At 38.7% G+C, this 25,855-nt stretch overlaps 1 protein-coding gene across 4 annotated transcripts in view; it reads left to right on the top strand.

Moving 5' to 3' along the window:
* Window positions 1–262: 262 nt before the first annotated feature.
* Window positions 263–25,855, top strand: part of LOC307007028 (tRNA-splicing endonuclease subunit Sen54-like) — a 39,976-nt gene continuing 14,383 nt past the window's right edge. The window contains exons 1-16 of one of the 4 annotated variants that reach the window (XR_013799560.1): window positions 263–344; window positions 3,193–3,351; window positions 3,434–3,497; window positions 4,299–4,382; window positions 4,585–4,683; window positions 4,904–4,956; window positions 5,066–5,170; window positions 7,826–8,367; window positions 9,915–9,975; window positions 10,138–10,251; window positions 12,681–12,772; window positions 19,553–19,713; window positions 19,805–19,849; window positions 20,220–20,329; window positions 21,890–22,062; window positions 25,359–25,467. Coding sequence is in view for 3 of the 4 variants with exons in the window: in XM_079628631.1 (XP_079484757.1) it covers window positions 283–344; window positions 3,193–3,351; window positions 3,434–3,497; window positions 4,299–4,382; window positions 4,585–4,683; window positions 4,904–4,956; window positions 5,066–5,170; window positions 7,826–8,367; window positions 9,915–9,975; window positions 10,138–10,251; window positions 12,681–12,772; window positions 19,553–19,713; window positions 19,805–19,849; window positions 20,220–20,329; window positions 21,890–22,062; window positions 25,307–25,467 (2,085 nt within the window). In the remaining variant the exon portion in view is untranslated. Of the gene's footprint in view, window positions 345–3,192; window positions 3,352–3,433; window positions 3,498–4,298; window positions 4,383–4,584; window positions 4,684–4,903; window positions 4,957–5,065; window positions 5,171–7,825; window positions 8,368–9,914; window positions 9,976–10,137; window positions 10,252–12,680; window positions 12,773–19,552; window positions 19,714–19,804; window positions 19,850–20,219; window positions 20,330–21,889; window positions 22,063–25,306; window positions 25,468–25,855 lie in introns of those variants that run through there. The other 3 variants (XM_079628631.1, XM_079628632.1, XM_079628633.1) reach the window with 3 other exon arrangements.

Consider the following 25,855-nt stretch of genomic DNA (forward strand, 5'->3'; position numbering starts at 1 on the left):
ACACACACACTTAAAATGCAACTCGTTTCCAGATTTTGATCTACGATTATAGCTCTCTAATATGTAATTTAATATGTTAATACTGTACTTTAACCGTCTGTAACTTTCATCTGATTCCTTAACAAAACAAAACAAAACACCACGAACAAAGATGTAGTAGCCTAGTAGGCTATATGTATGTGCTGTGCTGCCATCTATTGGTAAAGGCGCACAATCGCATGTGTAATCTACATTGTAGCCTTTACGCACTAGGACCCCGAAACAACACAGGCAGCAGTAAATATGGCAGACAGAGACACATCCACAGATGCTCACAAACTCAATGTTTATCAGGAGCTGCTCAGGTAACTGTCATCGTTTATTCATTGTAAAAGCCGTTGTTTATTGTTTGTGCCGATATAGTTCATTTATTTGTTCGTGATCTGCAATAACACAAAGTATTGGTTGCCCTCGCGTCAATGTGCTGAAAGCGAAGCACAGAACATGCGCTAGACAGCAGCAAACACAAGCGGAGGGCGCTTTCAACACACACACACACACACACACACACACACACACACACACACACACACACACACACACACACACACACACACACACACACACACACACACACACTTATTCATTTATTTCGAATCAGTGATTCGTAGCACCTGAGTCACGTGATTTCAGTAAACTTAATCATAATAAATGTTTCGAAATGTGTTAAAGTTTCAATTGGCTCTCCATAAAACAAACAAAACAAGCCATACAGTTTAATAAAATGACACAGGCCTAAAATGCCTTTATAATTAATGGTATTTCACGATGAATTGATCATTCATTGTATAGATAACACCTTCAATAAAACATGTTAGTTTGTAAATGTGTTTTTATGCATGTTTGGCCTGAGTTTTCGTTGCATTCACACTGTACTGACCAGCAGGCTCCACCGTGTGGCATTCAGACTTAGGTAAAGTTGGTTTTATATTCGCACATTCGCGGACTTCCGCGTTCAATAACTCGTGAACTAAACGTTGTTGCTACACAAAACACCTATCACATATAACACCAGAAGCTACAACCTATTTTTCCTCAAAACGATCTTTCCTTCGCAGTGGACAAAATACATTGATCTCTATGCGCAGGCTGCTAAGAAGGGACCATCTGCAAAGTGCAAACCTGAAGGAAAGCTCGTTTTGAGGAAGATTAAAATATTGAAACAATGTTATTTGTGCAGGAACAATATTCAGCTCACGAGATATTGAATATCTCGGTGAATATCTGAATATAAAACCAAATTTACCCAAGGTTCAGACTGGATCATGACCTTCAGTGCCACATACGTGGACAGCGCCACGAACATAGTCAAGTTTTCAAAAAAATAGTTGCCAAACAGGGTAAACATAGTTTTAGGTTTGATATTTGATGCGTATTCACCTAGACTGCTTTAGTTTACTTTTGTGTATTCTACATACAGTACGCAAATATTTTTATGTAAAACTTACAGTAATTCACCAAATGGATTTTTTCGTGTTTCAAAGGTTGTAGTACTTTCATAGTGACCAGATTGACTTACTACAGGTCAAATTGTGACAACAACTCCCTTACTGTACGTACAATTGTCAAAATGTCACCTGTAGTAAGTCAGTCGGGTCACTAGGAAAGTACTACAACCTTTGGAACATGAAAAAATACTTACGGTGAATTACAGTAATTCTTTCATAAACATATTTGATAATTGTACGTACAGTAAGCGAGGTATTGTCACAATTTCACCTGTAGTAAGTCAGTCCTTTCACTAGAAAAGTACTACAACCTTTGGAATATTAAAATAAAATCACTATAGGTGAATTACAGTTTATTTCACAAACATATGCAATAAAAATATGTAATAATAATATGTTTATTACATAAACATATTTGATAATTGTACAGTAAGGGAGGTATTGTCAAAATTTCACCTGTAGTAAGTCAGTCTGGTCCGTAGGAAAGCACTACAGCCTTTTGAACACGAAAAAAAACTTACTGTGAGTGTGAATTACTGTAATTTTTAAAAAAACATATTTGTCAACTGTACGTACAGTAAGGGAGTTTTTGTATCTCACCTGTAGTAAGTCAGACTGGTCACTGGGAACATGCTACAACCTTCGGATAGTAAAAAATCCCTTTGGTGAATTAATGTAATTTTATTCTAAAAAGTACTTATGTAAATTATGTACAGTGAGGCAGGTTTCCTAAATACAATCATTATAATGCACTTTTTATTGTTGCTAAAGTACAATCAATAGCATTAGAACACATAATGTGAGAGATATTTGCTGGTACATCTGTAGTTTGCAAAAATGTAGTTGTCGGTTTGCACACAATGAAAAAAAAAGACAACTTTTTAGACGGTCCCTATCTTGTTCACCGCACTACATTGGACATTCAGTGAACATTCGCAAGTTTGTATGCCATTAAAACAATACTTGCCCATTTTGATCGATTGTGGAAAATGTTGTAGTTCACCATCCTTGTCCTAAAGATCATGTAGCTGCTTTTATTTTGCAAAAATATGCTTTATTCTATATGTTATTGAGACACTTTTTAAGCAAAAAAGTGTGAATGTGCGAATATAAAACCAACTTTACCTAAGTGTGGAAATGACATTGCTCACATTTAGGAATGAAGGGAATACAAGTTATCACTCTAGTCAATTAAAAATATTCTGATTGGAAATATTAACCTTATTTGTCTCATATTTCATTTTAAGCATGTTCTGGTGGAAATAAGGGACATGGACATAAATCATGTTCAGATATGAGTATCAAGTATGATCCCTCAGGCTTTTGAGGAACGAATACCTGTTCATCTCTCAATCATCGTTGTATTGCATTGCATTATATGTTTTCAAACTACAGAGCTTTGCCTTTAATCAAATTAAACATTACAATTATAATCTTACTAAGATTAAGAAATATAGAGTGAGTGACAACTGATATTTATATCCATTTTATGTAAGTAGTCACTATACTGTTATAAAAATCTCATTCATTTACATTAAAAGCTATTAGAATTTCATCGTACTTTTTGACCCTATAAATACATTTCAGCAACTGCACCAAACTGCATATTTTTGCTCAGTTTGGGCCTCTGAATAAAAGTGAGTTGTTTTGTCCTTCTTTAAATTTTTTTTGCATTTCTTTATATTTGTGTTGGCTTCGCATGCAGTCCATCAGAGCTGTTTGAGGCGAGGTCCCGGAGCCATAAGATACCAGTGAAGGGTCAGAAAGACTTCCTGCCCGATGGGTCCGAGAAGCAGACGGCCCGTCTGCAGCAGAGTCTGGACGAGCACTGGACGCTCCTGGCCGAGGAGAGGGTGGAGAGACTGTGAGTGATGCCATAAAAACACACGCTCACTTACTGCACAGCAAAGCTAAGCTAAAGCTGATGCGTTTGTGTTTCCGCACAGAGGGAATCTAGTGAAAGCTGTCTGGACCCCTGAGGAAAGACTAGTGGAATTGCAGTCACCAGCAGTGAGTCCATGAACATCAAATTAAACGTCATCTCCATCTGTTCATTGTCAACTGTCAGGCCCCGTGTACGCCTGGTATTAAGATGCGTTTTGGTTGATCGGATCACAAGTGGACGACGCTAAATACATGTGTAAACGGGGTCTAAAACGTTTTGAGCTTGTCCACTTTTGACACTTACAGAGGTAGTCGAAAACGCTTTCGACCGGATTGCTTTCGTAGTGTAGACGCTCATGTGTTCAAACAGCCACAAAAGACGTCTCCGCCTACTGATCTAATGAGTAAACAATATGGGAAGATATTCATGTGTTCCAGCTCAAGCACACCTGGTGCAGTTAATGAAGCCCTTGATTAGTTGCATCAGGTGTGCTTGAGACAACACCAGTTTTGCAGATTTGTGCTTTAGTGAGGGATTATGTTCAGGGGGTTGAATAATTTTTGGACTGCGGAAGTCGTTAAAAAGTTGCATTTTCAGTCGAATTCGGTGAAACCACTTGAAACATTTGTTGTGTTGAGCTACTTCAATTACATTTGTTCTTTGCAAACAGCTAAAAATCTGTACATTTTGCCATTAGGCATTTTGTCCATTAGATCTAAAGATCTGACCCCCCCATATTAACCTGCTCATAGACCCTCACCTCGAAGAAATCAGGACAGAAGTGTTTGAAAGTGGACAAAAGAGACGATTAAAACACTGTGTAAATGGGAATGCGTCTCCCTCGTCTACTTGTGATCCGATCGACCAAAGCGCATCTTAACACCAGCTGTAAACAGGGCCTTAGAAATTATCATGTGTTTTTGCAGGGGAAATTTTGGCAGACGATGGGTTTTTCAGAGAGAGGGAAGCAGTACCTGCGTCCTGAAGAGGCTCTCTACCTCATGGAATGTGTGAGTGGACATTTCCATCCTCAAATTTATATCACGCTATAATCTTTTATTATGGGAACTGTATATTGATGCAGTGAGGCAGTCTTCAGTGTCACATGATCCTTCAGAAATCATTCTAATTTGCTGCCAAAGAAACATTTCAAAAAAACATTTGAGTTTTTTGTGTAAACTGTATCTTTGCAATGTTTTCTTCCTAATTCAGGGCAATGTGCAGGTGTTTTACCGGGACCTTCCGCTGTCCATTCAGGAGGGCTATGAGCGCTTTCTCTCTAGTGAGACTGTGACTCTTCATCAGTATCAGGTTTGTCTCCGGTGTCACCTGATGAGAAAACGCTCTTCTTAAAGCTGCACTCAGTATGTTTTGCTGTTAAAAATATTTTGCACTTTTGACAAATGTTTAAAATAATATATACATAGTCACCGTCAGAAGAAAATTCCAACCCACTGGAACACAGAAGAGCGAAACACACAGTAAACATACACTGATTCATCATAAGTGTAATTTGTCTTCCTTCATTTAGGTTTTTGGACATTTGAAAAGGCTTGGGTATGTCGTGAACAGATTTGACCCCAGGTAACAATCACGCACTTCTCCTCAGTACAATCAATTGCGTTGGCGTGTACCGAAATGATATTCTCAGATATTTCACTACAGTGTCCAATAAAAGTCGTCTTTCACACAGTTTAGTCCCGTCCACGTATGAGAGACAGCTCAATCTGCCGGCATCATCACGCGACAAGCAGAGAAAACAGCTCAAGAGGAAACGCTCTCAAAGTCCTGTATCCAGGTACACGTCATGTCTTCTTCAGCTCCTGGATGCTCGTGTTCATTAACTATTACTTAGTTACAATTTTGGATTATGATTGTTATTTTTAGGTGTGTATAGTAGGAGCGGTAATACAAACTCTATAGGTACTGAAGATCAACATGAGATTGGCAGAAAATGTGTGTTATATGTGGCCTTTAAAGTGAAATCGAACGAATTGGTGTGACGTCAGTTAGAATAAAATCAGGAGTTTGAAACGGCTTTGCCAACACCAAACTACCGATGGTCCGTGGCGATGATGTAATAGGTGGGTGTGGCTCTGAGGGTGTATTCACACCAGGAAAGTCCGATAGTTCACTTGCTTTGGTCCGGACCAAATAATTTTGTTGTTGTTGTTGTTTGGTACGGTTCGCTTTCACACTGCTCTTTTTGCAAGTGAACCAAAATTTGTAAACAAAACCACACGTGTGCTAAGGTCGTCCATTCATTGGACAAGGATTCTCAAGTAGGAAAATTAGGAAGTGCAAAAAAAAGCTATTGTATACTGCTAACAAGTGCTGTCAACGTTAACGCTTGCGATTAAATTTGACCAGTTTAACGTAAATTAACGCAGCAGCCCCCCCCCCCCCCACACACCCACACAACCACCCACCCACCATCCTTGTATTGTAACTATCGTTACATTATATGAACTCGCTCGTATTCATGCAAATGCTTTTAAAGCATTCATGCTCGATTAGACTAAAGAGAACGCTCTGTATGTGAATGTCCTGATGCGCACACACTCATTCATTCATTCCATTCCAATGATGCACTCACGACGCGCAGAAAGACGCGCAACAGTATCGTGTGGCCAGACAGCGCGCCGGAATGAAATTCTCTTTCACACTTGAACGAACAATAACACAAACCATTATGCCAAAATGTAGTAAATCAACAACAGATCTCTTTCCCATAACCCAACTCCGACTACGGAGGCCTGTTAACTCAAAGGCGCAGAGCTTTCTTGCAATTGGGTCGGTTCATGTTCACATCGTAAACGAACCGTACCAGAGTTCGTTTGGAACTGTACCGAGACCACCTCTTCAGCTGGGTCTCGGTTCGATTGTTTGGTCCGCACCCGAGTTCGATTGCTGTATTCACACCTGCCCAAAAGGTCCGCACCAAGGGGGGAAACGAACTAGAGTTCGATTCAATCGAACCAAACAAGGCAGGTGTGAATACACCCTGAGACTCCAATTAGAATTATATTGTGACGTTTAACCCGCGGGGAAAACAATCAAACCTCGGCAACAATTTAAAAGCAGCCCGACTTGGCAACGCTGGCCGCAATCAACACTTTTCATTCATGGTCACGGTTTGCTTTAATCGTGACGGTCGTTATAGATTCTGTTTAATTGTGCAGGAGCATTTTTGTTTATTTTGGTGGCATTTTAATTGCCTCAAGCCCCATGTTAATTTCCCAGCTACTCTACTTAACCTTCTGGTGCTCTTCGCATGTCGGTCAAAAATTGACAGAATTCTTTTTATTTCAAAGAAATGTTTGTACTATATTTTAGTCTGATAATGTTTTTTATTTAATATTTTGTATTTTTAGGGGATTTTATAGTACTAAATTATACTTACGATATATTTATAATCTATTTATTGACTTTTTGAGCATAGACCTGAAAATAAAATGTCCAAACACAAAATGCACAAAAATACTATTTTCAATTTTGATATGAAATATATATTTTCAAAAACACATTTTAGTCTAAAACTGCAAGAAAACCAAAGCCATAAATCTAAACGATTTGTGTTTCAAATTTGAGGTTGATATCTCAATAAATGAGCTTTCAGTCAGATTTTGTTTAGGCCGCAGTACCTAACGTCTCCACTAGTTTATATTCGTCTCCCATTTATTTCCATTGATCATTTCCATTGCCAAGTGTGACAATTTTTTTAAGGACAATTTAACCTTTTCGAATCATGTCTATGATTTTTTGTGTTCACATAGCAGGGGCCAAAACCTTTACCAAGTTTCGTACCATTCCGATAAAGTAAAATATTAAGAAAAAAAAAACAATACGTAAAATTTTTCGGTCAAAGATGACCGAAGAGCATTAAGTTCTAACCATAGACTGTAAAAGAATATGGACGTAGTGTCCTTGACGTCACCCGTATGTTTCTGAAGAGCATTTTTAATGCCTTAAGTGGGCGGAGCCGGCCGTCGCCATCTTGGCAGCGCGTCACCATACGTCACTCCTGGATAAACGAAAATGGGCAAAGAGGCGGATTATCTGAGGTGACGTGACGGCTAACAGACAACAGACAAACGGCTAATGACAGGAGCGGCAATCCACCTGTCACTCAAGTGGCCACGCCCCCTCAATTATACAGAACTTTAAGGCTTAATATAATTTAAACGGATGAGTTATAAAATAATTCACTGCCATCGCAGTCGTCATGAAGGGCAAAACTAGCTATATAGACCAAAACCACTTTTTGTACCAGGCTGTAAACATATTTTTTTATGCTGTAAATTTGGACATTTTAACATGGGGGTCTATGGGATTGACTCTCTTTTGCAGCCTGCCTCTAGTGGCCAGTCGATGAATTGCAGTTTAACTTGCAGCGGAAGGTTGCCGCTTGGTTCTTACTCAATATTCTCATCTCTGTGTTGATCGGCCTCAGAGACAAACAGAACACGTCACCAGTGGAGAAGACGACAGCCGAAGACCAAAGTGACGAGCTAGTTAAGAGCAGCGAATCGCCCCTGGAGTCCGCCGATGCCTCGGACAGGACGTGGTGGATGGAGAGGGATGTCCAGTCTCCACCTCCTCAAGCCCAAAGCGCAGCTCCTCGCTGGGACTTCAGCAGCATCTCTTTCCCAGACCTGGGCTCTCGTAGGAGCCGCTCCGTGTGCCTGGCGTCCCCAGACCGCAGCCTATTACCCGGCGCTCTGGAGCTGGGCGACTGTGACGTGGCTCCATGGCTCAGCAGACTCAACATGAAGCAGGAGAAGCTGTCGCGCCGGGACAGGGAGCGCCAGAGAGAGCGCGATCGCTACCGCAGGGACGTGAACAGCGACCGAGAGGTGCGCCGCTGCAGGAACTGGGCGGAGTATTTCCAGCTGCTGGAGGACCGGAGGAGACGGGGACAGAGAGACAGACCCGCGCATCTGTGGGAGAGGGAGGTGACGCCGCTCACTCAGCCCGGCCAGTGCGCCTCGCACCGTAAGAAAACACTCGTTCAGCAGACATTCAATGAGTCGATTCCTAAACCACGGTGTCAGAACAAACCTTGTCCTCCAATGTTTGGTCAAACAGATATCCTGTCTCAAACTCGCGATTTAATTGCATCCAAAATAAAAGTTTGTGTTTACATATTTATGTGTGTGTACTGTGTATAATTATTTTGTATATATAAATACACACACAATCATGTATTTAAAAAATATTTGCATGCATTTACTGTGTGTATATATATATATATATATGTAATTTCTATGATATATAAATAAATATTGTATATATAAATAAATACAAATCTTAAATATATACATACATGCATGTGTGTGCATTTATATATACAAAATAATTATACACAATACACACACATATATTATTGTAAACACAAATTTTTATTTTGGATGCGATTAATCACGATTAATCGTTCACAGCTCTACTGTTTGGTGCAGAAACTACACGTCACTTTAATTTTTCCGTGACTAACAGCAGTCTGTGCATAATATCTGGTGAAGCTAACATAAGAATAAAGAAGCATTTCGTTATTCTTTCTAATAAGGTTTATTACATGACTGTATAAAAAAAATCTATTTCTTAATATTAGTTAGTCAATATCATGATTTCACAATAAACAGTAATTGTTTTTAGTATTTATTAATCTAGTTTAATAATAAATGTATTATTTTTCTAAATGAAAAAAAGAATAAAGAAATGTAAATATATTTAGCAATAAAATAATAAAATAAATTGGTATTAACAGTTATTTTTGTATTGCTTATACACTATCATATTATTTAATAATACTTTGAATTAGCTTTTATTTTGTTTTTAATTTGTTTCATTTAAGTATTTTAATTATATGCTTTGATTAAAATTATTTATTTTTTAGCCATTTCTATATATCCTTAATGTAATTTTATTTCTGTTTTAGTAATTTTTGTACTTCTTTATGTCAGTTAACTGCAAATTAATTTTTCTTATCTTCGCATACGTTTTTATTTTTTTATTTAATAGCTGTAGTTTTAGATAACAACAACAATAACAACCAAACAAGCAATAAATTGTTAAATGAAGAAATATAATATAATAACAGTGATAATATAATGTTAGTTCATGCTTGTTCATAATACATTGAGTAATAGTAATTTATAGTTTAAATGTTAAAAATGTATTTGTATATAATTTAACCAAGATTGATATTACTTGTTCATTGTAAGTTCATGATACCTAATGCATTAAGCAATCTTATTGTTAATGTTATTTAAAGGGTTATTTTCAATGTATTTATTTTGTATACTATGTATTATAATTTAATTATATGTAAAAAATGAGATATGTGTGAAATATATTTTTAGTAGTTAAAATATGTTTGTAATGATGCTTTGACTGATTCTACAGTGAGCTTTCAGTGTCAAACTAGATGATTAGGTTTGTCTGATATATAATCTTGGTTTTTGTGCTTGTTTGTGAAAGTTGCCTGTTATTGCCTCACTCTCATGTGACATTCATATTTTTTTGGTATTGTTATCGTGCAGGTGAACTGCTGGACCAGATCAACATTGTCAAGTCTTCGAGCTGGTCTGAGGGGGTTTCCAGGTGTATAAACCTTTACTGTCCTGTAGCCATATATCAAATATTGAGGGATGAAATTAAACCGCTGTCAGAGTAAACCTGGTAGCTTTCTCCCGAAATTGACAGAGAAGTCAAATAAGCCTTTGAGATGATTGACCTGCTGTTTTAAACCATCTATTTTGTCAGATTGTCCCCGTCAGACCAGTGGAAGATTAGTTTTGATGTTTACCAACCGGACACGGTGGCGGAGTTTAAAAAGAGCCATCCCGGAAAGCCTTACAGCCGCATGTGTGTCTGCAGGTAAACACACTGACACAATACACTGAAATTAGTCCTGTCATTCATTACGTGCTTTAATGATCGTCTTTTCCCTGCTGTGTTGGCTTTGTTATTTTGCCTTAGTTATACAGTGTCTGGATCACACAGACTGCTGATTCATGCTGGAAAATTGGTTTTATGATTTTGCAATACTTAGCAATAACATGGAAGAAGCATAAAGTCATACAAATGTTTGGAATATGCTATTTGGCCTCATAATGTGACCCGTCTGTGATGTTTTTACACTTTACATTTTTTTTTTAGGAGTAGGCATAACAAATACTGAAGATACTGAAAATATTTTTTTTTACAGCTCAAATAAATACAAAAGTTTTAAAGTCCCTCTGTGGCGAAAATCAAGTTTTTTTTTGTTTGTACGACTATGTGCTGTTTTTTGAATATGCTTTAAGACAAACTATCTGCAAATTCATAAGTCGACAGCATTGCTGAGTATTTTCTCTTTAAAACTGCAGTGAACCAAAGACAGTCTCAAAAACGCGTTTTGAAATCACTGGTGTTTCTGACGTCACACACTACCTTGTAACCAATCAGATCAACGTGTGATCGTCAACCAGTGGATCTCTGAGCTGGTGTGAGTGAGTGGAGGCGGGGCTCATTTGCATGACCAACTTTGGGGTCTCTAAGGCCAACTCTATAGCGCCATCACCAGTTCAAAAATTAACTTTTGAAATGGCTATAACTTTTGAAACCTTTGTCATAGAAACTCTTAGTGTGATTTGTCTTCTCATGCTGATCACATTCAATATCTTACATTAAGATCCCCCCATTACAGTAGTGGTCATTTTGAAATGTACTGTATGCAGTTTTTTTTCAATACTCCACCTTTAAATTTAGTCCAATTCTTACCAAAATTACCAAAATAACAATGATATATCTTAAAAAAAAAAAAAAAAGTTAACGTGCGTAAGTTGGGAATGGTGCCACCTACGGGTCATGAGATACAAAACATCAGAAAATCAAGATCTTTGTGTCTGCAGATTTTTCGTGTCGAATCCCTCAATACCAATTTTGCCAATATCAGACAAATTGCCTGTCCACCATTTAGAAATTTGACATAAATTGCTATATCTTTTAAACGATTTGACATTACCGGCAACAAATTAGGTAGGGATCATTGACAGCATGTCCTAAAGGTACCTAAAGTGTTTAATCACAGCGCCACCTAGTGTTCCGGAGATACAAGGATTTTTGCAAAAACGCTTTACTTTTGAAAACATGTCCAATTTTTTTTTTTTCTGAACCTTGACAGCTGGTTGAAAGCACGTCTTCCTTGTGTCGCCCAGTGATAACTGACAAACACCAAGTAAAATATAACTTTTTCATGTAAAGAATGCACTACTTTTCACAGTGGCATGCTGTGTAAAGCAACAGGCTAGTGGTTTGAAGATTGTTTGATCAAATCCAGTCTATGGCAAGTGTTTAGCCTTGTGAATTTTGCAAGGTTCATAAAGTTACCTAAATAAAGTCCATTAATGCCAATTATGGCCATACAAAGTGCTTGGCCCTGTAATTGACCGTTTGCAAAGACCCGCCCCACTTAGTTACTGTTGCTATGTCCGACAAGCTACGCCGCTCTCACACAGTGAAAATACATCGCGGAGCAGAGAGGACACTGACAACACACTGACAGACAGGACAGACCAGGTTACTTTTCAGTTACTTTTGATATTGAACATATTAAACAAAGTCTCATCTTTCAAATTCATTTGTTAAAAGAAATTTAAACTATATAAATATATAGTTATAAATACCATTTTGTGGCTCTTTAATGTGTCTGTCAGATCGCTGTAGAGCATCAGTTAAAGCTGCTCGTGAACCGATCATCTCTTCCTTCTAGTTAATTTATAGCATCAAATAAACATGAATGAACATAAGAAGGAATGTTGTTTTAACCGCGGAAAGGCGTCAGTACACACGTTTATCAAGTTCAAATCCTCCCATGTTAATCTACTAACTCTCCTGACTGCTTTGTCGGACAAAATGGCGGATGGCGAAGTATGATTGGTCAGATCACCTGTCAATCAAGCTCCCTGCGAAGGGTCAATTTCGGCTTTCGGCTATATTTATTATTATTATCAGAATCAGAACACTGAATCATACAGTAATATATAATGAACTTTGCACATTTTTCACCATGTGACCACATTTAGAAAGGGCCTGTTATAAACTTCTGCCTTCTGAAACACATTTTTATGCTGAAATTTTGTTTTTAACATTTGCTACATGGCTGGTAAAAGGAATTTTATGACTTTGCATATATCTGGTTATGATTGAGATACTAATAAAAGCTCAAATTATCAGGATCTGTCACACGTGACAAGACATTTGTGTAGTCTGTAAAGGTCCTGATCTGAGCATGCCAACTGATTTATGTCTTCGTTCATTGACAGTTTTGACGGTCCCGTGCCGGATCTGCATGCCATGAAGCAGCTGTCCTTCCAAAGTGGAGATGTCCCAGTGACGTTTGCAGTGGTGGATCATGGTGACATCTCTTTTTACTGCTTCAAGGATTTCAAACTTCCAACAGATGTGTATTAAAGGAGCATTTATAAAACTGTACTGAAAAAAATGGGTATTTATCTCAGGGTATTAAAAGTTAGTTCACCCCAAAATTTTAATTCTGTCATCTTTCGCTCACCCTCATGTAATTTCAAGATTACCATTGTTGGTAATCAAACGGTTCCCATTGACTTTCATTGTATTTTTGGATTTCCATTGGACAATGGTAATCCATGGGAACAAAAAAAACTGTATGATTAACAATTTTTTTCCCAAAATATCTTCTTTTGTGTTTCACTAAAGAAAGAAAGTCATACAGGTTTGAACGACATGAGGGTGAGTAAATGGTGGCAGAATTTACATTTTTGGATGCACTAACCCTTTAATTTCATTTTTAATAGAAAACTGTTATGAATTTGTCATGTGCAAGTTATGCCAAAGTCTTTACACCAGCATTTCTGTCATGAAAAATGTCTATTGTTTTGGACAGAAAACATTAAACGCCTACTTTGGTCAGTTAATTATGTATTGTCTTCAGGACCATCTCTATTGGCTGGATGAACATTTCATTAAAAAAGCTTTCAGGGTATCATGTTTAAGTTTGGTTGTTGGCTCTGTTTGTGTACTCCATATTGGAAATACTATATGGATATCTTGGTTCCCATATATTGGTGATGGTGGTTCTTCATCATTCTGTGCTTATTCATTACTGTGCTTCAGTGGAAAGACCGCCACAATACAAATATTGTGTTGAGAATGGGAAAGATAGATGAGCATTTCAAAAGGTCAAAGTTTGGCATTGGAATTAAACGAATAATTCAGTAGAATAATCTGTTTTATCTGATGTTTATCAATAACCGTGTATATCTGGGTGCTGCCATGTTTGTGAATCAGTTTTTTTTTTAAACTGACATAGTAAAGCGTTAATTAGATTAGTGTTGAAGCCCCAGTGAAACTGCACACCACCGCATCTGTCTTTCTCCTCTGACACTTCTACGCTAGTTATTTGCTCCGTCTGCTTTTACATATATGCCTTTGGAAAGCTATACTGAGTCAATAAAGCATAACCCACTACATCAACAGCTGAAGTGGTGATATAGGATAGAGTTAAATTACAGTTGTGTACATTAATCCTGATGTCACTGCATGGGCAGAGTCATACAGGTGAACATGAATCATTTGTTATACTACTATAGATTTTTTTCTATTATAGTATACTATTATAGTGGCAACTAGCTGATATAAGATACGTTTAAGTTTCTTTATATTCTATTTTAAGTAATTTTTTTTTTTAAATGGTTTTAGATATGTTTTAGTCGAGTATTGTGTGTGGATGGCAGGCGTAACCGTAGCAAAAGTTATGAGTTTTAAAACAGAAATGCACTTGTTTGAACATAGGTATTCCTCAGTCTGCTCGGGAACCGATGCTCTCGGGACAAATCTTTACCTATGGCTCGACGGCAGGAAAAAATTAACCAAACAATTTTTTAACTTTTTATAATAATAATAATCCAAGGTAGTGTGTCGATTCAATAAAAAATCAACATGTTTCATATTTTAAAATACGACATAATTCATTGATGCCTGTGTGTCATTTATAATACACCGTCCAATCGTCATCTGGGCACAAGAAGTTCAAATTTCATTGGACAATGTGAAGTGGTGTGGAGTGAAGTGTAATTCTCCAGTCATTCTTAAATCGGTTGAAAATTATATGGACAGACAAATTTACATTTATGAAGCGATCCAAATCTGGGTCGTTAAACAATGGATGTTAATTGACTACAAAGCACTGCACAATACCAGCACCAAAAGTCGCATTAATTGTAAATAGTATTCAAGTCACATGTATTGTATATTGATACACCGTTTCAAACTAAACCAAACTATCACAGTTGGTTAAATGAAGCCCAGGTGTCTACAGGCCTATTATGTAAAGTGTAGGCTGACAAGAACACGCAAAACGGTGATGTGAAAGGATTTTATTATATTAACATTTTTGATAATTATGCAGCAATAGAATATAGTATGTACAGTACCGATATATGTTAATGTCTTTTAAAGAAGTTTCTTAAACTCATCAATCTGCATCTATGCAGTGTTGTGCCCCACCCTGGTGAGTCCATCTGTGGTCCCGTTGGTCCCGCTTGCACGGTGTCTGGGAGCTTGGCTAGCGCTTCCCAGCCCATCTTGCTGGCTCATCCGTACCATCAGACTCGGCTATGCAATTCAGTTCACCCGACGCCCACCCAAGTTCAAGAGGATTCACCTCTTCACATCCATGCGGAGTTGCGATGCCCGTCTTGCGGGTAGAGATCGATATCCTACTGGCGAAGGACTCGATCGAGCCGGTCCCTCCAGCCGATATGAAGACAGGGTTCTCAGCCCCTACTTCATTGTACCCAAGAAAGGTGGTGGGTTACGGCCAATCTTGGACCTGTGAACCTTGAATCGGGCCCTGCACAAGCTCCCGCTCAAGATGTTAACACAGAAATGCATTTTCAAAAGCATCCGTCCCCGAGATTGGTTTCCAGCGATCCAACTGAAGGACACGTACTTTCATGTCTCGATTCTTTCTCGACACAGACAGTATCAGTACAAAGTCCTACCCTTCGGGCTGTCCCTGTTGCCCCGCGTCTTTACTAAGGTCGCGGAGGCTGCCATTGTTCCACATTTAGAGAACACGGCGTCCGTATTCTCAACTATCTCGACGACTGGCTGATTCTGGCTCAGTCTCGAGAGCAGTTGTGCAAACACAGGGACATGGTGCTCCGTCACCTCAGCCTGTTGGGGCTTCGGGTCAACTGGGACAAGAGCAAACTCTCCCCTGTACAGAGGATCTCTTATCTCGGTATGGAGTGGACTCGGTCAACCAGACAGCGCGACTCACAGAGGAGCGCGTCCGGTCAGTGTTGAACTGCTTGAGTACAATCAAGAGCAGGAGAGCTTCCGCTTCCGGGAGAGCGGCGTCTCCATCCCCAGGTGGTCCAGCTGATATAGGACTTCTTCGGAGCCACTCAGATAGATCTGTTTGCCTCTCCGGACTCGACCCATTGCCAGTTTATTCCCTGTCCAAGGGGACCCACGGCACGGATGCACTGGCACACAGCTGGCCCCGGGGCCTATGCAAGTATGCGTTTCCCCCAGTGAGCCTTCTCGCACAGACCAAACCAGACCTGGTTCCTAGAACTCATGCTCCTGACGACAGCACCTCCTTGGCCCATTCCTCTGAGGAAGGACCTGCTTTCTCAGAGACAGGGCACTCTATAGCACCCGCATCCAGACCTCGGGAAACTCCATGTCTGGTCCCTGGACAGGATGCGGAGGTTCTAGGTGACCTACCCCAAGCGGTGGTAGACACCATCACTTCTGCTAGAGCCCCCTCAACGAGGTGCCTCTGTGCTCTGAAGTGGAACCTGTTCGTTGAATGGTGTTCCAACCAGGAAGACCTCCGAAGATGTCCGATCAGAGTCGTGCTTTCTTTCCTGCAAGATGGGTTGGAGCGAAGGCTGTCTCCCACCACCCTCACCGCTATCGCCGCACATCACGATGCAGTTGAAGGTAAGTCATTGGGAAAGCATGACCTGATCGTCAGGACACTGAATCCGCCTCGCCCCTCCTCTATACCATCAAGAGGGTAGGGGACCTGCAAGCATTTTCGGTCAACGAATCGTGCCTAGAAATCGGGCCGGACAACTCTCACATGCCCAAGGTTCCTACCACTCCATTTAGGGACCAGGTATTGAACCTGCAAGCGCTGCCTTCGGAGGAGGCAGACCCAGCCCTGACTTTTCTCTGTCCCGTCTGCTCCTTGCGGTTATACGTGGACAGAACGCAAAGCTTTAGGACCTCAGATCAGCTCTTCGTCTGTTACGGAGGCCAGCAGAAGGGAAAGGCTGTCTCCAAGGAGAGGATGGCCCACTGGATAGTGGATGCCATCGCCTTGGCTTACGAAGCGCAAGGCGTGCTTTGCCCGTTCGGGTTGTGAGCACACTCAATTAGAAGTGTTGCTTCCTCCTGGGCGCTGACTCAAGGCGCTTTGCTGAGAGATATCCGGGGTAAGCTGTTGTTTCTGCAGCATTCCCTTCCCCAAGGGCATGCTTTCCCAGCATTATCCTTTAAATCAAACTTGTGTGGGTCTTGCGGTACAGCAGTGACAGACCTTCTCTGCTTAGAGCTCCTACTTTCTGCCCAACACTGCGGTCAGGCCAGGAGGCTCAAGCGGAGCCCTGGAAGGGCCATCAGCCGTGGCGTTTTGGTAGATATCCCCATTCTGACTTGCGTAGTAGTGAGCTGACGAAGGGGAACGTCTCGGTTATGTAAGTCCCCTCACCACAGTTGCTGAGCTTCCGCTGTAAGGCCGAGTCACTGGTCCGGCTCCTCAGCGGAAAAACAAGGATGTAACGCACCTTCTGCTCATTATATGCTTACACCGCGATGCACAGCAGCTGGTGCTATTATCGCTTGCCAATGTGCATTGGCTCGTTTAGTTTCATTCGAAGATAGGCTCTCGCAAGCGATCCCCATTCGTCAGAATCACTTCTGACTTACTGTACGTCTCCGTTCCCTCCTTGGGGAACGAGGGTTACGATACGTAACCGAGGCGTTTTCTATTTTAATACAAGTTAAAATATTATTTATTTTTTGTGATGCAAAGCTGAATTTTCAATAGCCATTACTCCAGTCTTCATTGTCACATGATCCTTCAGAAATCATTCTAAAGCCCTATTCGGACAGGATTAGTTTAACATGTAAATGTAATTACTTCACCCCACCTCTCCATCTGCATTACTTAGCACATGTTGTTGATGCTCAAACAGCAACATTACACACTAACTAAAGTTAAAAAAGTGAAACCATAATCAATGACCCCTTTAAGATAAATCACTTGGGGTATTCCTCAATTGTAAGTCGCTTTAGATGAAAGCATCTTCTACATGAAGAAATGTAAATAACACTATACAAGGGCTCTTTCCTTTGAATGAAGTGTTGAACAAAGGTCTTGACTCACTCACTGCATAAGGTTTGTTTGCATTTGCACCAGTGGGTTTTGTGGCATCTCCTATCCGTCTGTTTGATGTTACATGCACAGGATAGTCATATAGCGTATCAGTCATGGTAGACAATTAACTAATTTAAATCTGATTAAGTTATGTTCAAGCAGACTTAATAATAAAGGAAAAGAACGGTAGAATAGTGTCAATATTTCTCTGTTTAGAACAAAGATTCCTTATATAAATCCACATCATGAAGTGCTTAGGCAGGAGTTTATAATTAATGGATTCGTTACAGAAAACGTATGCATGTCATGATACATTTATGAATGGATAATCTGAGAACATAATTCATTATGATCATAAAGTCATGCAGCCACCGCAATATGATTATATGTAGTCATTTCATTTTTAAAGCAAATAACACTCAAAAGTTTTATCAACCCATGAGGACATAAACACTTTATACTGTGTAACAAACAAAATGTCAAACAGCGCATCAGACAAAGCATGGATATTAATGACATATAGGTATGACATCAGCAGGTTGAATAGTTTTTTTTTTTTTTTTTTTGGAGTGGAGAGGAGAGGAGGTTGGACATGCTTTTCATTTACACTACACTATATAAATGTGACCAAATGACAGTCACCTGTCCAATACTGCATCTCTATTTGACTATTTGCCATGGATCTACGGTGGCTAATGTTTTATCTTGCCTCAGCCGGTAAGTCTATTCTTAAATGTCTAACGGTTTCTGTTGTTGTGTTGTGCAGTTTCGCCCCTGGTGTTTGAGGATGAGTGTATGTCATGAATTTGCACAAGAATACTGCAGTTTGCTTTGATACACAGCCTTTTGATTTGATGTCTATTTATTTTGCTATCCACACTTGTAGTGTATGTCAGATCTTAAAAGTATATTTTAAAAAATAATATAATATTAATTAAAATAAAAGGCCCCTTAAGTGCACTTAAAGAGAGACTTTCATATGTTTTTTAACACACTTAAGTCGACTTTTAAAAAGTGCACTTTGTAATAATTTCAAATTATGCTTTACTCTAAAGTACATTTTAAATCGTTGTTTTAAGTGTTAAGTTAATATATTTTAAGTGTACTAAATTGCAACTTCATCACAAATGTGTAAGTAAAAATATATTTAAATACATGACATTATTTTAGTTTATCATAGATGCATGTCAGTACATTGAGCAGTGACTTTAATCATATTTCAAAGACAGTAGATGTAATTATGCAATTACATATAAAGATGTACTTAAGTCCTACCAAAATACTCTTAAGTTCTGCTAACTGCTTAAAGTATAATGCATTTTCATTTAATTTCAGTTAGCGTGCTTTTAAGTTTTAAAACATTACTTTCAGTTAGCAAAAATGTACTCATAACCCCATCCCTACCCCTAAACCTAACTCTACCCATAACTTATCCTTAAAACCAGAGGGAAATGATTGTGAATAACACTGATATCGAAGCACCTAACCCTGGCAGTAAACCTACACTTGACATAAACTGTAAACTGATTGTAATCTGATTGGTTGGTTGAATTGTTGTCCCAGAATCAACAAAGATGTTGATGCAGAAACATGTTTTATTGGTGAAACCACGTCCCGAACAGGTCATAATAAGCATAGTTTCATTTTATATCTTCCTTTTTTATATAAAGAAATGTATATAAAGAAGCATATATTTATGGAAGGATGAATGTTGAACAGAGAAAAGGTGTAAATGAAGGACATGAAGTGTCATCTCTGCAGGGTGTGTGTCTGCTGCTGAAAACTGCAGTTATAAGGCACTTATCGAGCATCTCGGCTTGGACAACAGTGACGTTCAGATGACGTCCCTACGGCCCGTGCATAACTGGACAACTCCTACCTTTGTTTTTATGAACCTGCTTGTGACCTCCATCACAGAAGTGGTATAAATCCAACATGATTTACTTGAATGCTAATGACACATGATGTCACACCGTTGTATTATCATCTCTCAACATTTCTTTCTTTCTACAGGATGAAAAAGCCCAGAGCATCTCAACACAAATCACAGTTATAATTGTAAGTGTTTTCAGAACCCTTTTCACACACAGTTTTACCCAACTTATAAAACCATGATATGTCATCAGATGTTTTATCTGGAAAAAATTATGATAATATTTGTTGATACACTGTCAAGCTATAATTAACAGGCCAACTGAACATAATTGTTGGTGTCGTCCAGTAACTATTTGACTGATGAACCAAAGCAAGACATTGAAAGGTCTAATTTATTTTAAGTCACATAATATATGAAGATACTAAAAAATAAAAACAAAGTTAGACTTTAATTACTATTTTTTTAAAGCCACTTATCAAACTTGTTACATTGGACCAAGTCGGTTGACCACTAGTTATAATTACTGTTAATGTTATACCCATAACTTTGCAGGGTTGGTTCAGTGAGTTCACCAAATGGAATCCTGAGGACTTTTGTGGGATGAATTTCTCTTCAATTAAAAAAGATATGGTTTGGATTCCAGACATCAACATAATTGAAAGGTATGAACAATTTTGTGTAATTCAGCATGGTTTGCTAAGTAAGTAAGTCAGTCAGTCATGAAAGAAAGAAAGAAAGAAAGAAAGAGAAAGAAAGAAAGAAAGAAAGAAAGAAAGGACGGAAAGAAGGAAGGAAGGAAGGAAGGAAGGACAGAAGGACGGAAAGAAGGAAATAAATAAAAGGAAGGAAGGAAGGAAGGAAAGAAGGAAGGAAATAAATAAAAGGAAGGAAGGAAGGAAGGAAATAAATAAAAGGAAGGAAGGAAGGACGGAAAGAAAGAAAGAAATAAAAGGAAGGACGGAAAAAAGGAAATAAATAAAAGGAAGGAAGGAAGGACGGAAAGAAGGAAATAAATAAAAGGAAGGAAGGAAGGAAATAAATAAAAGGAAGGAAGGAAATAAATAAAAGGAAGGAAGGAAGGAAGGACGGAAAGAAGGAAGGAAGGAAGGACGGAAAGAAGGAAATAAATAAAAGGAAGAAAGGAAATAAATAAAAGGAAGGAAGGAAGGAAGGAAATAAATAAAAGGAAGGAAATAAATAAAAGGAAGGAAGGAAATAAATAAAAAGGAAGGAAGGAAGGCAGGAAGGAAATAAATAAAAGGAAGGAAGGAAATAAATAAAAGGAAGGAAGGAAGGAAGGCAGGAAGGAAGAAACGAAAGAAAGGAAGGAAGGAAGGAAGGCAGGAAAGAGAGGAAGCAAGCAAGGAAGGAAGGAACCAAGAACGGACGGAAGGAATGAAGGAAATAAATAAAAGGAAGGAATGAAGAAACGATAGAAAGGAAGGAAGGCAAGAAAGAAAGGAAGCAAGGACGGAAGGAAGCAAGAAAGGACGGAAGGAAGGAAATAAATAATAGGAAGGAAGGAAGAAACGAAAGGAAGGAAGGAAGGCAGGAAATAAAGGAAGCAAGAAAGGAAGGAAGGAAGGAAAGAAGGAAGGGTTTTACAAAAAATTTCAGAACTGAAAACTTCCAGCATTTAGTGAAACCAAGCACTTTCTGCATGTAGCACCCACTGCTCTGCAGATCCCAATGTTAGGAAAGAAATATCTCCTAGTCTGTTTCTATTAAGATCCATTATATAACATTATAAGTGAAAAAAAAAAAAAAACTCTCAATCTCCATAGTCTTTAAAGGGTTGGTTAGTTCATCCAAAGATGAAAATTCAGGCATCATTTACTTTCCCACAAGACTTTCATTCCTTTACAGTGAATACATGTGAATAAAAGCCTAATTTAAACCTGTTTATTATTTAAAGTTGTTATATTCCTTCAGAGGACTTAGATTAAACCGCTCGAATCAAATGGGTTAATTTTACAATGTCTTTATGAACTTAATGAAGTTTGAACATTTTGGTAGAATGGACTTTTAATGGATGGACAGAAATCTCTCAAACTTTATAAAAAAAGATTCTTCATTTATCGTTTGAAGATGAATGAAAGTCTTGGGAGCAACATGAGGTTGAGTAATGGATGACAGCATTTTTATTTTTTGGTTGATCTATACCTTTTAAAGTTTGCATTTTATTTTATTGAACTACTTTTCTTCTTTTTCTTTCTATTTAGCATCAAGACAGAGTTTGCAACAATAGAGAATCAACATGTGCAGTTGCGTAATGAAGGCATTGTTCTCACATCTAACACTTTAGCTCTGACCTCGGCCTGCAAGATGGACCTTCACCAGTTTCCCTTTGACGCCCAAAGCTGCAATTTTACCCTTCAGTCTCCAATCCATACAAGTACATCTGAAACTCCCAAATCAATGATGATCAGGGTTGGGCAAAATTCAGAAATTAAGAATTCAGTTAATGAACGTGAAATTGAGTGGAATTGACCCTTCGCAGAGAGCTTGATTGACAGGTGATCTGACCAATCATACTTCGCCATCCGCCATTTTTTCAGACAAAGCAGTCAGGAGAGTTAGTAGATTAACATGGGAGGATTTGAACTTGAGAAGCGGAGTGCACTGACTTCTTTCCGCGGTTAAAACAACATTCCTTCTTATGTTAATTCATGTTTATTTGATGCTATAAATTAACTAGAAGGAAGAGATGATCGGTTCACGAGCAGCTTTAACTGAGGCTCTACAGCAGTGTTTCTCAACCCTGTCCTGAAGGACCCCGAACACTGCACGTTTTCTTTGTCTCCCTAATCAAACACACTTGATTCAACTCATCAGCTCATTAACCCATGTGATAATGAGCTGATGAGTTGAATCAGATGTGTTTGATTAGGGAGACAAAGAAAAAGTGCAGTGTTGGGGGTCCTTCTGGACAGGGTTGAGAAACACTGCTCTACAGCGATCTGTCAGACACATTAAAGGGATAGTTCACTTTGAAATTCAATTTTGGTATGTTTTAGCGTACCTGAAGTGCATCCAAGATGTAGGTGTCTTTGTCTCCGCAGTAGTTTCAATTTTGATATTTTTAGGTCAAACCGTTCTTGTCTGTCAGTCATATAATGCAGGTATATAGGCACTGTCTCCAAAAGCATGAAGAGAAAAGTCCAAATTAAAAAATTCCCCATCGTAAGTGCACATTGATGGCCTGAGACACGAAACAAGCGGTTTGTGTGATGAAACGAACAGTATTTATATCGTTTTTATCTCTTTTACACAACCACGTCCAAGTGATCTGTTTACTTAGTCTGCGCAAGCGCCGTAGAGCGCCGGATATATACCTATATACCTGCATTATATGACTGACAGACAAGAACAGTTTGACCTAAAAATATCAAAATTGAAACTACTGCGGAGACAAAGACATACCAAAATTTAATTTCAAAGTGAACTATCCCTTTAAAGAGCCACAAAACGGTATTTATTGTTTAAATTTCTTTTAACAAATGACCAAATTTGAAAGGTGAGACTTTGTTTAATATGTTTAATCTCAAAATTAACCGAAAAGTAACCTGGTCTGTCCTGTCTGTCGGTGTGTTGTCAGTGTCCTCTCTGCTCCGCAATGTATTTTTCACTGCGTGAGAACATGGTGTGGTGTGAGAGCGGCGTTGCTTGTCGGACATAGCAACAGTAACTAAAGGGGGCGGGTCTTTGCGAACGATCAATTGGCCCCACCCACAGGATGTTGCTATTGGCATTTGAATTGAAATGACAGGAAGAGAAATATAGTAAATTACAATTCAGGAGAAGATAAACAATCAAAAACATCATTAATTTTGACAAAATATGCATATTGGTGAACAACCCTGATGTTAGCAAACATGATTATTAACCCTAGAATGCATGAACCAAAAAAGTAGACAAATGCATAAAGGGGGTCAAAATGACCCGTATTCGAATTAATGGTTTTCTTTGAAAATAGGTGTCCTATTAATTAAATAATTGAAGATACACAAAAGTTTTTACTAAACATGTTTATTTGTCCACTTTCCTTGTAGGCTATATATGTATTACAAAAGCTGAAATTTTTTCTTTATAAAATGCAGTTGTACATTTTCTTAACAAACTCATGTAGATTTAAAGCTACACTATTTGTTTCGCTGCTAGGGGTCGCTAAACTCTTACAATAGCAAAGGCGTAGGTTGATGACGCAGTGATAAGCGGAATTATGGGACTTGTCGTTTAATAATGTTTATGGATGAGTGAATACATTGATGTTTTTAACATGACTGTGGTATGAAGTAGGGCGCGATTGCTAATAAAAGAGACAGATATCAGCGCCACACGCGAGTCCCACGGATATAAAGGAATGAGGACATTTCATTCTACCGAACTAACTTACCCACAAGTGCTGAATTACTACTCGCACAGGTCAGTGTATTTGACGAATTAAACTTATGAGGTAATGTTGAAAGTTATAATGTTGTTCTATGTGTTAGTTTGTTGGCTGTATTTGACTAGCAGTAAGATAGATCAACATTAGAATAACATACTGATCATATTCTAACATTTCATCATGTTGAACTATATAACATTGATTAGTTTTATGTATTTGCTCTCCTGTCTAATAAAGTACATGCAAGAGCTCTAGCTGTCAAGTCCAGGTTTGTCACGGATGTGGAGCTCTCGGCATCTCGAAAACGCCACGCTGATATTGATCTCGTTTTAGTTCTCCTTTTGTCCCAAAGTCTGCTTGTCATGGTCCATAATACTTGAACGAAACAACAACAGCGTAAGCGTGCCGCTAGACGTAACACAATTGTCCACGTCTGTCAACATGGTTACTATGGCAGTACGAGCGGAAACCAGGGATAATGCGAATATTACGTCATTGACAGGCGACAAATGAACAGGGATTCTGTTGATGAGCCATTATTTAAAATTGGAATTTTCTTTGAAAAATCTTTGGGAACTTTTGGGATAATGTAAGTACTGCAGGAAATATATCACACTGTGCAAGTGATTTTTGGATATTTTATTACAAAATTCTTGCATATTGTAGCTTTAACTTTACTAACATTTAAACTTTACTCCCCACGTTTACCACAGACCATGTGAAAATTATATTTTAAGAGAGAGACAGAACATTTTAAATAAATGTTTTACACATTTCTAAGCAAACTTTTGGGAAGAGTTTGCGCCACTTCCTTTCCTTGGGCCTTCTGTGTCCTTTTCTGTAGCATTTCTCTAGTCAACTCATAAACTGTCTGAGTAGGTTCTACATTTGATGAAGAAATGTTACAAAAGTATACATGTGTATAGTATGAATATTATCAAGCATGAATGTGTGTGGTATGAATTCAGTCTGAATGTACTACATCCGCCACCATGTTAGCATTGTCATGTGAGCTAAAGTGATTCATTTCCATGGCTTTCACCACTCCTCTCCCATGATCTATGGATAGTAAAGGGTCCATTGTATGTGACCTTCAGAATCATGGCAGAAATAGAAGGTCATCTGGTGAATACGGGTCAGTTTGACCCCCTTTATGCATTCATGTGGTAGAGACAAACAAAAAAAATCCCTTCCTATACTGTATTTGAAATGAAAGTGATTGTAATGTATGTTGTTGATTTTCTCTCAGGCAAGGAGCTCCTAATTAATCCTTTCTCTGATGCATCATTCCTGACCCTCAGCTCCAAGAAGGCCTTTCAGACTCAGGGAGAGTGGGAACTCGTAAATATAAATATTTCTAAAGGCCAAGTCAATACTCTAGGAGAAGAACAGGATCAGCTGATATATACGGTACAAAGCAGAACAATAATAATCACATAATTATAGATTATTATTAATGTGAATGGTGCACTTCAAGTCACTTCAGTAAGAATAAGACTCATGCTGTCACAATACTGTATGTGGGGCAAGTTGTCACAACAGGAAACTGTCATTAAACAGCCTATAGGGGTTTCAGCTTAATCTCAACAGTAAAACAATTATGTAACTGTGACCATTAGGCTTGGACACAATAGCCCCATTCACACAGCACTTTGAACCCGGCAAATTGCCAGCAAATTGCCGGAACGCCTTCTGTGTGAACGCAAACACGACCCGGGTTTAATGCCGGGATCGATGCCGGGTTGGGGACCTAGTAACATTGCCGTGTTCAGACCCGGAACGCGCGCTGTGTGAACAA

This window comes from Phoxinus phoxinus (assembly GCF_949152265.1).
Source record: "Phoxinus phoxinus genome assembly, chromosome: 1".
Taxonomy (NCBI): Eukaryota; Metazoa; Chordata; class Actinopteri; order Cypriniformes; family Leuciscidae; genus Phoxinus; species Phoxinus phoxinus.